Here is a 14,642-nt window from a genome sequence, read left to right as displayed (position 1 = left end):
GGAGAGATGGAGGGTAATTTGGGAAATATTAAAATTGGTGAATTGAGGATTTCACGGCCAATGGATTGCGTTTTAATAGGAGGAAACTCCCTTTCGGTTTTCACAAAGGAAAAGGGTCCGAGTGTTTATTTTTTTGTTTTATTTTAAAGGATGGTTTTAGGGAGTCCGATCCGAAATAATTTTAAAAATACTTTACGTTGCGATATTGGGTTTACTTTTCTTATGAAAAAAGAAGGGGTGAAAGATAAGTATGATAATATTGAAGAGCTTTCAATTAAATATGGCATTGGTCGAGTCGGATTGGGGGCGGGCCGGTTTAAGGCAAGATACAACACAACATGAAAACAACACGCCATGTACGAGCATTAATGAACTCTTGGGATGTGCCCTAGCCTCCTTTTTTTTTTGAAAAAGCACGACAAAGTATGTTAAATTGAGTGAAATTAGGCTTAGGCGCGAAGCTCGGTCCGACAAGCAGCTCATGACGCGTGAGCTATTACAGTAGCGTTCTCTTCATCGCTTAGACGTTGTACGACTTATGAGTACTAAGCTTTCCCACAAGTGATAAAGAAACCTGGGTTCTTGAATACACATCGTTATCATCCTCAAAATCACCTCCTACTACAATCTCTTCCTCCTCGGTCAGACAAAACTTCTCTCACTCCTTGACTACATCATTTGCCATGGTTAGAGATCGAAACTCTGAACGAAATTACACATAAAACTTAAAAGTCAAGCAGAACCTGCACTTTACACAATACTTTATTCTGCACAAAGAGAATACCACTTTTTATTTTTATTTTTTTTATCTGTTGTTTCTTTGAAGTTGAATGACTAACTGCCACCGAAGCGACACCTTATATAAAAGATTATCAATTTGTTTTTAGGCTCCGTTCTATTCGACTTATTTTGTCTGAACTTATATTATCTGAACTTAACTAACTTTATCTGAACTCATATGCACTAAGTTTATAAGCTTATTTAGACTGAAATAAACTTATTTGTGTGTTAAAATGTAACGCCCCGACTTTTAAACACCATTAATTAGGTTAATTACCTTTAATTAGCAGCGGAAACCCTAATTTAGTCGGAGCGTCACTGCCGTATCTCCCTCGTGGGAAATACAAGGCGACATACCCTTTTTAAATTTACTGACTACTGTTGAGTAACTGTAATTATACTTCACTTCGATTAATTCTTTAATATTTACACCGAAATCTAAACGAACTTTAATAAATATTCCTAACATTGATTAAAGATAAATATTAAAATCTAACTTAATACTTAGAGTTTAAATAATACATCCATTATTACTAGTGAGACATAGTTATCTTTATTAAACATCGATCGTGAATTTGATGGTTGCATCCTCACTCTAAGGCATCCCACGATCTTCTTCGTACCTAAAACAAAAGCAACATCGTGAGCCGAGGCCCAGTAACATGCTACCCTAACAGCGTAAACTCATTTCAATTCATTTTATTTACTTTGCAATCAGGGAGAATAGAACATAGTAAAACATTTTCATAAATGCAATAAAACATCATTTATAACTTGAAACTTTGATAGTTCCCATTATCTTTCTTAAAACCTCCTTTTTACTTGGTAACTGACAAGTTAGCCTTGCGGGACGTCTCCCACCTTGCGATAGTCCTCAAGGAGCACTCTCCCTTGTTGGACATACGCCCGTACCTAAATAGTTTCTCTTTTAACTTGCGGTAATCCTCAAGGAGCACTCTCCCTTGTTGGATGTCCCGCGGTACGGCGGTACGTGCACGACCTAGAAATAGTAACCCCACTAACTTCCAGAACCGTTTACACTTGTATTTATCATGTTTCGTATCTTATTATTAACTCATAGACATCGTTCTTATAAAATCATACATAAACATGCTTGAATATAATCATCATAAAGCATACTTTATAAACACATTTCATATCCCACAATCCAATAAAAACATATCATTATAAACATATGTCATAATCTCATCAAAACACATTTCATAAGGGGATTGTGGGTGTTAGCAATAGATGTTACCTCAACCGTAGTTTATACTTCCTATTCGATGGATCGTTCGTCCTGAGCTTCAAGTCCGATTCTTTCAGAATATTAAATCAATGAATTAGTTATTGAAACGTTAAATAATCTCAAATCGATATTTATAAATCATAATGAATTTTATAATGAATTTTAATAAAAAGTATAATTTTATAATTTAACGAAAATATTATTAAACGAAATTTAAATCGAAATATATATATATATATATATTTCATAAATCGAAAAAAAAATAAAAAATTATTATTTAAATTCCATTTTTGACTTATAAAGCTAGTAGGTTTATTATTTAATTTTTGTCCTTGATAAATTTAGTACGGTAATTTATTTTTCTTAAACTCGATAATCAAATTTATTTATTTCCTGAAAATAATAACAATTCATTAGTAAATAATTTATATCATAAAATTTATTAAAACATGAATATTAAGGAATTGAAAATCTGAAATTCATGTTTGTCTTACCCAAAGCCCAATTGATTTGGCCCAACTTGAATAAGGAGGAATAAAACAAAGTTTCAATTTCAGAAACTTTGTTTCTGAAATTGTAGAACACGAGCAGCAGGGGAGGGGGCACGAAGGAGGAGGGGAGAAGAAGGGAGACAGGCGGCGGCTGGCTGGGCGGCACGGCGGCGCTAAAGCGCGCCGGTGATGGTGATGGTGATTGCGGTGCGGCGGAACAAAAAGGAAGGAGGAAGAGGGTGGTTGAGTAAAACAGGGGAAAACAGGGGAGGGGTGTTTCCGGTCAAGTCTGGTCGGCGCAGCGGCCGTTCGCTGGGTTGTTTGGGGCGGAGATGGTTCTAAGACGAGGTTAGGTGGCCGGAGTGTGGTGTCTTTGTGGCTGGGTGGTGCGGCAGAGGCAAAGGATGATAGAGGCAGGGGAGTGCGGCACTGCGGGCCGATTTGGTCGAAGGAAAGGGGTGGGGATTGTGGCGGTGGTGGTCGATTAAAGCAGCCAGCAGTGAGGCGAGGTGGTGGAAGAGGTGTTGACTGGTTTGGTGCGGGTGCGGGTGGCTGGGAATGATGGAGGCAGCAGGTGGTCGTGGTGGTAAATGAAGGCCGAGAAAAGTGGCGGCTGCGATGGTGGTGGTTCAAGACCAAAATAGAGGAATGAGGTAAGAAAACTTCACAATTTCTAATGGTGATAATGGAATAAGATGTTGGTTTTGGTTGTGAATTGAAATGGTGAATCAGTAAGCTATTTATAGATTTTTGGAGGGATGCAAAACGTCATCTATGAGCTATTGTTAATGGTTTTGTCAGGAAACAATTGGCATAGAGAGAAGAAGGAGAATCAGTGGGCAATACCAGTAGAATTGAAATACAATGGATCTCATGGGTTGTGCGTTGGCTTGAATTGGTGAAGGAGGAAGTCAAAAGTTTGATTGTCTGGCATACCCCATGTTTGCCAAGTATGCTGATAAGGAAGAGGAAGAAGAAGACTTTGGTTCTTGTAGTTGTTGACTTGGAATTATTATAAGGGCAAATTTGTAATTTAAAAGCTTGGAGCTATTTTTGGAAACTACTAAAAATAGAAATGTTTAGCTAAAATTATTCTTTATGAAAATATCGTTAACGAAAAATAAATAAATTTTCGTTTATAACTTATCGTTTAAAATAAATCGTGAAAACGTTTAAAATAACGAAGTTTGATTATTCGTAATTAAAACGAAATCAAGCTAATAAATATTTTTAATTTTAATAAATCAAGTTTAAAAATTTCGGGATATTACATAAAATATTTGAAAAAATTTATTTTTTCTAAACTTATATTATATAAACTTAATTGAACTTATTTTGTTTGAAATAAATCAAATAAGCCGAACCGAATAGAGCCATAATGTCTTTCATGTCTTCAAATCTTCACTCTATCCGGAAAAATTTCCCCCAAAATTTATTGTCGACCCGATTTACGCAAGATTGCAAAACCAATCAAAGAACTTCAATAAACCCCCCTCAAAAAAAAAATTAAAAAAAAAAATATTCACATGTGACTCGTTGATGCCTCGAACCTAAACCTCAAGCAAGCATCTGTGCAGCAGGGGTTTTAGTTATCCTCATTTCTCAAGCCTTCCCCAGAATTTTGCTCATGAACTCCTCACAAATCTCCAAAACCCCTCCAAAAACCCAAAAAATCACTCATTTTTCTGTAACTTGTAAGTTGTAATTCCCCCCACTAACAAAAACCCATTATAAATTCCGTTCCCAACAATCTGCATCTCCTTCCTCCTCTTCACTGGTGCTGCTATTCTCGGTAATTATCTACAGTCGATTTTTCTGTTGATTTTATTTTCAATTTTTCTAAATTGTTAAATATTCTGGGTTGGGATTTTTGTTATCTTTGTTTTGGTGTTGTGAGATTCGTATTATACTTGTATGATGGGTTTCAAATGGTTAAATATATCCTGTTGTGTTTGTTTTGGTGTTTTTCATGAGTAATTCAGCTTGAAATTCGTATAATCCTGTTCAATTTTTCTGACAATCACTGTTGTATCTTTCCTTGGGCTCAGGGCAGACTTCCCTCCCGATTCTCGCTCTTCTTCCATGGCGGCTTCGCTTCGTCCTCGTTTCTTCTGCTCACAAGCTGCCCAAAATTGGTTATTTTCTGGGTTTGATTTTCCCTGTCAATTTGTTTGCAATTTTGATTGTTTAGTTTGTTTGTTTGTTAATTTATTTTGGGTATTTTGAGTTGCCATTTTTGTGAATTTTATGTGCTAAATTAATTCGCTAGCTAGGATTTTGAATATGCTGAATTTTCTTTTTTTATATATAATTTAAATTTGTGTTGCATTTTACTGTTACTTAAATGATGTTTATTTTTGGTGATCAATTATTTGCTCCATAGTAATCTTGATAAGGGGTTACCTAGATACACACCATGGATGATTTTAGGAGTACTATTGATTTGCAAGAAAAGATGAAGAACAATGCTCAGATGTGCTTTTAAATGTGCTGAATTTTCTTTTTTATTTATAATTTTGAAATTGTGTTGCATTATACTGTTACTTAAATGATGTTTATGTTTGGTGATCAATTATTTGCTCCATAGTCAAGCTTGATAAGGGGTTGCCTAGATGTATACACACCTTGGATAATTTGAGTAGTATTTTTGATTTGCAAGATAAGATGAAGGACAATACTCAGATGTGCTTTTATTAGCTTACAGGAAGGAGCGTTTTCGCAGTCAATGTGGGTTGTCTCATATCGATGACCTGTTCAAAGTCGGGGAGCTAAGACAACCTAAACCAATGTTTTCTACCGTGCAATATGCCAACTCAACCAAACATAGTAATGGTGTGCATTCGTTGTTTCTATTTACTACTTTATTTTGTATGAAGAGAATGCCAATTTTACTATTATGTGTAGTTTCTTTGAAGAAAACCCTTTTTTCCATTAAAGCGTTGTTTCTGTATTTGTTGCTTTGACATTTTGTCACATGGGCTCTATGGAAAGAAACCTCTCTTTAGCATTGATTATTGAAGCTTCGATCTCCAATCTTCTTTTTATGGCTCACTGGCTTTCCTTTGCTTGCAGCATCCATGTTTTCTTTAACATAATGCTTTGATTTTTTTCTCATGTGAATCAAGGAAGATAACCACACTATCATAAGATACCACCACAAAATGGGGTTAAAGGATGGGTATGAGAAGGTGGAATAGGACTTAAGGGCAGTAACATTATAATTACTTTAATTAACGGTATTTATGAGAATAATGCCTCCATTTACGGGTATTTTTTACTCGCAACTCAATTATTACTATCATACATGAGTAAACGTTTAAATTTTTTAATTTTTAAAATAGAAAAACCCTCCTTTATATTTCCTCTCGAGATGTGAGTATAAACTAAAGGAGGCTGTTTGCACTTGTTGCACTGAAAATTACAGAAATGAGTTCCTAATTTATTTGTGCTTGGTTTCACTAAGTACCATTTTGTGAAAGGAGATATTTATGTCCATTGTGCCAAAAAAACTCCATGCGTATCACTATGCTCACTTCCTGCTACTCTTTATCTAGGGACGTTGTTAATGGCAAGGGGATCTGGAGAATCTACCCAACAAATAGTGGCAAAAATAGGTTGGACTCAAGTGACTCTTCATGAAAAGAGGAAAAAGTTGGCCCTTAGACAAAGTGTGATTGAACGAGAACCATCAGTTTCCAAGGAACCCACAGAAAATCGCGGTCATAAATCTACAAGCGAGAGCTCAAATGGAATTCCCGGGTTTACCGGTGTCTCTTCTGCTACAGGGTCCCACCGTTTTGCAACCACCACTGTCGCCGTAGAAGCAAACTTTGATAAAATTAAGGAAACATTTGGTAAGGAACTGCATGAATCTGATGGTAGTGCTACTTCACTTTTTGTTATTTGTGTTTTATCTCTATTGTGGTTTTGTTGTTCACACGTTGAACAAAGAACTCATGATTACATAACAACATACCTGTTTATCTTGGACAGATGTCGATAATAAAGCCCTTTGCGCTAGTGGCTTATCATCGAGAAAAGATTTAGGTGATGACCTGTTATCTAATGAAAGGAATAATGTGGGTCTGAAGTCTGCTGCGGCGAGTAGTCAATTTCTCAGAAAGTCGAAAATGACTTTGTCTTCCAATAGCTTATCCTCGGTTAAAGAATCGGAGGAACAACGTTTATTTCAGGGAACAGAAGGTGTATATGAGATGTCTTCTGAGCTTGATTTTCTTGATGGTACACAAATGGATGATCAACAAAAACTTCGGATGAAGCTCTGCAGCATCTTCGACAAAGTTCTTGTAGTCGATAATGTAACCGTTGCTAGGAAAGTTGTGCATAAGCTTACACATGAGTACAAGCATCACGTACATGCGTGTGATACTGAGGCATGTTTGCTGCTATTAAAACTTATTTTGCTATTCCAAGGGTGTTGTTTCTGTTGGATTCCTTATTAGTTTTCTCTTGTATTACCACTTTGATTAATTATCATGATGGATGTTCTTGTGGGGAAAAGGGGAAGCTTACTGTTTCCTTCTAGGATTAGGGCCATTAGGGGATTAGGGGCATTGAAGCATTGAACAAGTTAGGATTTGATACAGAAATTATAGTTTATCTGAATAACAATATGCAGGTATACTAGCATTGTACAATGTTTCAGTTTTTATATGCAGTATATACGTGTTTTGAGCTGATTTCTTCTATGCTGGTTCTACTATTAATGTACAAATTTATCATGATAGGTGTCCAATATTGACGTGAAGCAGGAGACACCTGTAAATCATGGAGAGATAATATGCTTCAGTATTTATTCCGGCGAAGAAGTGGATTATGGTAATGGGAAAACTTGTATATGGGTAGATGTGCTAGATGGTGGTGGCAATGATATTTTGGCTGAATTTGCTCCATTCTTTGAAGACTCTTCAATAAAAAAGGTGAGTGTTTCTTTAAGTATTATATACTTTCTATTAATGAGTGACTATTAGTATTATGTCACCCCAAAAGGACCGACCTACTGATGAAGCCATAGCACCAGAATTCTTTTACATTTGTCCGGTTGATCATCTATTAGTCGGATTTGAAGAAAAATAATGTCACTGTGCTTCTGGGTGTTTGCTGTCTGTTCATCATTGATGCCTGCCAACAAATTGATGATATCGGTTTCTTAGACAGGCGCACTTTGGTATTATATCTAAGGGAAATCTGCAAGCATAGTATTTAGCAACTGCTGATGCTGTTGGCCTTTTCTAGTGATAGATATGTTCTACCTGAATTAGCTATTATTTTCTAAATATCACAATTTAGGAAAGTGCTTCCCCCCCCCCCCCCCCCCCCCTTTTTCGTAAGTTTCTTTTTGGGTTATAAATTTTCAGTCCCGAAGCCAATGAAGGATGGAAAAATCAAACTGCAAATACGGTGTAGTATATTTTAGGTATATATTAAACAATTAGTAGTTGCTTTCTGCTTTTATTCGTTTTTAATCAACCGAATTGAGATGGATAGATTATACTTGTACATTCATGCTTACCTAGGCCAACGTTTTTGTATGTTAGATTGATTTTTAGTGCTATTTTGTGTAGGTCTGGCACAATTACAGCTTTGATAGCCATGTTATAGAAAACTATGGGATCAAACCTTCTGGGTTCTATGCTGATACAATGCACATGGCACGATTATGGGATTCTTCGAGACGGACAGTTGGTGGCTATTCCCTTGAAGCACTAACAAGTAATCCAGATGTAATGTATGCGAGTGCTATGGGCCAAGAGGATGATCTAATGGGCAAAATTTCAATGAAAACCATATTTGGCAGGAGAAAGACAAAGAAAGATGGGTCACAGGGAAAAACTGTCTCTCTTCCTGCAGTTGAAGAGCTACAAAGAGAAGAAAGGGTTCCATGGATATGTTATTCGTCTTTAGATTCCATGAGTACTTTGAAGCTATACGAGAGCTTGGAATCCAAGTTACTACAAATGCCATGGATAATGGAGGGTGAATATGTCGGGAATATGCTTCATTTCTATAACAACTATTGGCAGCCTTTTGGCAAACTTCTCGTGCAAATGGAAACAGAAGGAATGCTAGTAGACCGTTCTTATCTTGCAGAGGTGGAGAAGGTGGCTATTGCTCAACAACAAGTCGCTGCTGATCGCTTTCGAAATTGGGTTTCTAAGTACTGTCCTGATGCTAGGTATATGAATGTAGGGAGTGATACACAATTGAGACAACTCCTCTTTGGTGGCATATGCAACAGGTACTTTGTTTTTATAGATTTGTTTTTCCTTTTATTGTGGTGAATAGTTTTGATCCAGTCAATGCTATGAGTAGGTTGACAGAGTGCTGTATGCTTTTGATCATCTCCCAGACCTGATTCGAATGCATTTGCTTGCCATGATAGTAAACCCAAAAAACTTGCGCCCCAAATGTTGTATGTTTCTGTTTTGCTTGATAAATGACTTCTTCAATAACTAGAAAGTATTATTGGAAGAACACTGAACTTCATCAAGGCGACAGTTCTTAAATCCTGGGGTTTATGACTTTTAGCTTGATAGTGCTTTGAGAAATAGTTGATGCTCTGATAGTCTGATGTTTGGGGACTTCTTCTAGCTATTCTGTTGTCGTGAGTCGTGACTATTTTTTCGTTAGAAAACACATCGTACTTATTATAGCAAGGAGCCATCTTTAAAGACTATACGCATCGTATGTGTTTGGAAAGCCTTAGATGCTTTAGACCTCTGCTAAGAGCAACATAGTTATGATTACGAGGTGCAATATTTAAAGAACTTTGAAGTATCTATTCTTTGTCGTTGGTGATGAGGTTCTGAAGGTTTTGGCACTGAGATCTTTAGTTTTGTTGTTTGATCAAGGTGGAACCCTGTATTCATTTCCCTTGGTTCCTTTGCATGTATTTGGTAGATCCATTTCCCTTTTACTCTCTCAATTTTGTTTCTTTAAACAAGAGTCATTAAAACCCTATCATCCTTTTCCCTCTTGGAAGACAATCTAGGTAAGAGTACGACTAGCCTTTGACCATTTCGGTGCAAATGGTAGCACGGGAGAAACTACATTTTGGAGATGTATCATATTTCAAAATCTTCGAACATATATTAAAATATTGTATATGTGGTGCATGTTTGCTTGTAGGATTTTGTAGTGTCTTATTACTGGGTGAATTATTTACTGTTTTCACTATTTTTATTTTTTTGATTGTGAAGATGATTTTCATTGAAAGAATAAAGTCTTTAGCTTAAGGTACGCGTCAATTTGTTGCTAGGACATTAGGGATAGAGCCTCTGATAATCTTTCAGAAGCACAGACATAATGCAGTGGCTTACTTTTTTTCTCTTGTTACAGGAAGAATCATAATGAGTTCCTCCCTACAGAGAAAAAGTTCAAAGTCCCAAATATTCATAATGTGATTGAAGAAGGAAAGAAGACACCGAAAAAGTTTTGTGACATTACATTGCATAAAATTGGTGATACTATACAAACTGAATTTTATACGCCAAGTGGTTGGCCTTCTATTAGCGGAGTTGCCTTGAAAGCTATTGCTGGGAAGGTCTCTGCAGAATATGATTTTTCCGGTGATGCAGCTGATGCTTCAGAAGATTTATTGATTGAAGATCCATTAAACTCAGGAAGAAAAGATGCTGATATTTCTGCTTACGGAACAGCTTATGCTGCTTTTGGAGGAGGGCAGGAAGGAATGGAGGCTTGTCATGCTATCGCTTCTCTGTGTGAAGTTTGCTCTATTGATTCGTTAATATCGAACTTCATTCTTCCTTTGCAGGTATATATATACACACAGTCACACACACACAAACAAACACACACTGAGTAATCCCCCCCTCCCCTCCCTGCAAACTTTTCGTGTCTTCTTATGTGCGTGTGCGTGTGCGTGTGCGTATGCGTGTCTGCATACATGTGTATTATGAGCGATCAGTCACGGGAAGTCTAGAACGAGTATAGAGTACACTCCTTATGCTGCCATTAAGAAAAAACTTATGCTGTGTTGATACTCTTGTTAGTGGCTCTTGTTATCTTTTGCACTTATTGCAAGTTCTGAGTTTGCTTTCTTTTTCTTTTTATCTCCGGTGGGAGCAGTGGGAGTAACTGAGCATTCATGAGAGCTAATCAATAATATGCAATATGACTTGAACTTGGCCATTTAAAAACCAAGGTCTGTGGATCATGTCTAAAAATTTGTGCATTGCGTCTCAGGGAAGTCATGTGTCTGGGAAGAACGGGCGCATTCATTGTTCATTGAATATTAACACAGAAACTGGGCGCTTGTCTGCTAGAAGACCGAATTTACAGGTACTTATTTTTCTGATAATTGTGTGAAGTATTTTGTAGATTATTTTTCTTGTGAGGTGTTTTTAGCCACATTTTAAGTATTTTGCTTGTATAAATATCAGTCTCTTAAAATGTTTCAAAGTATTCTATTTGCGTTGAGTAGCAGATATTCCTTCACTGTTCTGTAAACACAGTTTGGTTTTATAGTTTGGACACTTTGCTAGGTTGAAATTGTACAAAAACAGAGAAGGTAAACTTTCAATATACATGTTTTGAAACTATTGTAAATCTGTTTGCCACCTATCAGAATCAACCTGCTTTAGAGAAAGACAGATATAAGATCCGCCAAGCATTTGTTGCTTCCCCTGGAAACTCGCTAGTTGTTGCTGATTATGGACAGGTTGGTTTACTGTCTTATGTTCTATAATCTATTTTTTTTTACTAATGAGTAATGACATTTACTATTTATAATATAGAATTAATTTTTCTTCCCTTGGATTCCCTTGGAATAGCTGGAACTTAGGATTCTTGCCCACCTTGCTGACTGTAAGAGTATGAAAGAAGCCTTTGAAGCCGGTGGAGATTTCCATTCAAGAACTGCAATGAATATGTATCCATACGTCAGGGAAGCTATCCAACGGAAAGAGGTAATTCTCGAATGGCATCCTCAACCCGGTGAAGAAAAGCCTCCTGTTCCTCTACTCAAGGTACATGAAATTCTTTCCCTTATTTTTGCATTGAAACAGCGGGATTGACTTTTGCAGGACCTATTTAGTGCATGAATTATGTCCTCAAGCATGTAACATGTTACACGTAGATGTGGAAATTAATGAAGCCATTTAAACAAGGGTGTGGCGTGTCGGTGTGAGTACAAAATACTTATTTTGTTGTATGAAAGTGTTCATGTTGGAATGCTTACTTGGAAAGTTGGAAAGATTGCTGTGTTCTCTGTTCTTATTGCGTGTTCTAGTTTGGGTTACCTCAAATACTTTATGTTTCTAGATGCTTAGATTGGCAATTTTGTGGTTCCTTTTTGCTTGGCCTTTTTATTCAAAGAACAGTCTCTCCAATAGTCAGTAACCTTATATGTGATCTGTCCTGTATTTCTATGTAGTTTTACTTTATAGTTTTGAATCAATGTCTGTTGTTTCAGGATGCTTTTGGTTCTGAAAGAAGGAAAGCAAAAATGCTCAATTTTTCTATTGCATACGGGAAAACTCCAATGGGTCTTGCTAAAGACTGGAAGGTATCTTTGATATAGCATCTCTGTCTGTGTTCTGGTGTAGTAAACTGATACTCCGTATTGTGAAGTATATAATTATAATTTCATTGATTTAATTTTAATAAAGTCCCGGGAAATCAGATATTTGTAGCAACTGCTAAGGTTTGAACTATGCCTTGTTGATACCCAAAGTTGTAAGTGATTTTTGTTTGGTAATTGCGTTTGCCTGCTCTAGGTTTCTGTTAAAGAAGCAAAGGAAACTGTTGAGTTGTGGTATAAAGAACGCCAGGAGGTTCTGAGATGGCAAGAAGCACGGAAGAAAGAAGCTGCAAAACGCGGTTGTGTTCACACCTTGCTAGGGAGAGCTCGCCGCTTCCCTTCAATGGCTAATGCTTCTCCCCCTCAAAGGGGTCACATTGAGCGTGCTGCTATCAACACGCCAGTGCAGGTTCTTTACTCCTCTATACGCTCTTTTTTTTTATTGAAAAAAAATATTCTTATTTATTCCTATTGATCTAAGGTTAGAAATGGATTAATATCTGTTTGCACCTTGTTTATATTGTTGGATTTAGTGCTTCAAATTAGTGTTTTAGTGGTCCTTAATGTTAGGAACATGAATATTATTAGTAGGTTATTCCACATTGTAGCAATGTAGTATGTTTTATGAGCCTATAAAAGGTCTTTTGATGTAACTTAAATAATTGGGTGGAATGAAATAGTAGTATAATTTTGCTACGTTCTTTCCCCTCTCTCTTCTCGATTATAATTTCAACATATATGACCTATGTAGGGAAGCGCGGCTGATGTTGCCATGTGTGCCATGTTGGAAATAGATGCAAATAATCGCCTAAAAGAGCTCGGTTGGAAGCTTCTTTTGCAGGTTAAGTTGGTTTCATAACTTGGTTACCTATTTTTGTTCTCTTTTCCCTGTTTCAGCAAATTTCTTTCTTCCCCACAAAAACCGTCAAGTTTACTTGTCCCTTTAGTGCTTGTTTGGTTCAGTTGGGTAGTAACTTCCCATGGGAAGTTTCTTTTTATGTGAAGTTAATTACTTAGTTAACTTCTTAGGAAATAGCTTGATGATGTTTGGTTGAACTTCGGCATTTGTAATTTGTGGGAATGGTGACTTACCAAGGGGAAATGTCCCAAAAAGCCCGGTATTTTAGGCCCAAAACAGCGGGTCTGAGCACAAAATTTTGACCCGAATTGTGGCCCAACCCAACACGATGGGCTGATTTTATGTCCCGGCCCGGTCCGCATGCCTTTTGATCAGGTCTAACTTATGATAGGTTTTTTGAAACAGGTTCATGATGAAGTGATACTGGAGGGACCTTCTGAATCAGCAGAAGAAGCAAAAGCTCTGGTAGTTGAATGCATGTCCAAACCTTTTCATGGTAAAAACATTCTCACAGTTGAGCTTGCTGTTGATGCCAAATGTGCTCAGAACTGGTATGCTGCCAAATAAGCACACATCAATTTGTTTTTTGGGTCAATTTTGTTTATGGTTCCAAAGAACAGTTAATTCACTCGGGCAGACAGTTAATTTACTCGGGCAGCTAGTTAAAACTTCAACGAGATGTGGCAGTTGTTCAAAGTGCTTGATCTTGGGCCGTTTTTGTGTGTTGGGCCGGGCCTGAGATTTAACCTAGCATGGCACTCGGAAAATCACCGGGTCGATTTTCCATTTTGGATTTTGCTGCCATGAAAACGAGGTTCGGCAATTGTATAGTATAGTGTGCTGCAGAAGGGAAAGTCGTTTTTATTTTGTATATATATATTATACTCCGTAGGAAAATAAGACAGATTGCTTCTGCAGTTGGTTTGTAATTTTGTATGGTAATGCCTAGTATGTTAGTAGGACTAGTTCCTTTTCTCTTGTATACTCCATCTAACATACGTTATTATGTAACATTAAACTCGGATCATGTGTACTTAAAAAAAGTTCTTAAATTAGAAGTTGATCATTTGACAAAATTACCCTTATTAAAGTTGCATAAATAAAATGGCGAATACATTGAGAAACAAGTTTTTATCACATTAGATGCACATCGTTTCCTTTGCGTTTTGTTATTGGCGTCGAGGATAGATAAATAGTAGTTAAGATAGTCTTCTCTCATCTTAACGATATTTCTAACTGGGAAAAAAGTTGCTACAATCTAAAAAAAGATATAATTGACCGTATAATACGTGAATGTGTCTACTGTTTTATGTCTGAATGAGCCACATGTGCTTTTCAAAGTTACAAATGTGACAAACCATACTGCAACACTGCTATTAGGCTACAACCTTATTGATTTTTCTACACATTATAAGATAAGTGGTTAGTCCTTTTTCGTGTTTCCCATTGTTCTAGTATTAAGTTAATAAATACCCAATTGACGAGTGAAACAACCGGAAAAGAAGTGCCTTATGACCTACTCTGCGTGGGTACTTCTATTTGTAAGGGTACCGGTACTATCAGGTACTTCAAGTAGACCTGATCAACTATAGCCCGGTCCGATGACCCAATCCAATATTCTAATCCCAAAAAAGTACGGGTTTGGTAGCTTAAAACATGCATTTATAGACCAAAATCCGAGCCTGGTTCGAAACCATTTCG

At 36.9% G+C, this 14,642-nt stretch overlaps 1 protein-coding gene and 1 long non-coding RNA gene across 2 annotated transcripts; one reads left to right on the top strand and one right to left on the bottom strand.

Moving 5' to 3' along the window:
• Positions 1-18: 18 nt before the first annotated feature.
• Positions 19-3,239, bottom strand: LOC130470616 (uncharacterized). The gene is made up of 3 exons (XR_008931335.1): positions 2,524-3,239; positions 2,039-2,099; positions 19-1,403 (listed from the first exon to the last, which is right to left on the bottom strand). It is a non-coding gene; the product is annotated as an uncharacterized lncRNA (long non-coding RNA).
• Positions 3,240-4,278: 1,039 nt separating this feature from the next.
• Positions 4,279-14,017, top strand: LOC110782370 (DNA polymerase I A, chloroplastic/mitochondrial). The gene is made up of 15 exons (XM_056838204.1): positions 4,279-4,312; positions 4,569-4,667; positions 5,218-5,352; positions 6,075-6,374; positions 6,514-6,914; positions 7,269-7,460; positions 8,106-8,779; positions 9,880-10,315; positions 10,747-10,842; positions 11,129-11,221; positions 11,334-11,528; positions 11,975-12,067; positions 12,279-12,491; positions 12,834-12,923; positions 13,347-14,017. Exons 3-15 carry the CDS (start codon positions 5,307-5,309, stop codon positions 13,506-13,508), a joined length of 2,991 nt encoding a protein of 996 aa, XP_056694182.1. The 5' UTR covers positions 4,279-4,312; positions 4,569-4,667; positions 5,218-5,306; the 3' UTR covers positions 13,509-14,017.
• Positions 14,018-14,642: the final 625 nt, after the last annotated feature.

This window comes from Spinacia oleracea, chromosome 3 (genome assembly GCF_020520425.1).
Source record: "Spinacia oleracea cultivar Varoflay chromosome 3, BTI_SOV_V1, whole genome shotgun sequence".
Lineage (NCBI taxonomy): Eukaryota > Viridiplantae > Streptophyta > Magnoliopsida > Caryophyllales > Amaranthaceae > Spinacia > Spinacia oleracea.
This window is presented reverse-complemented; position numbering and strand designations above follow the sequence as displayed.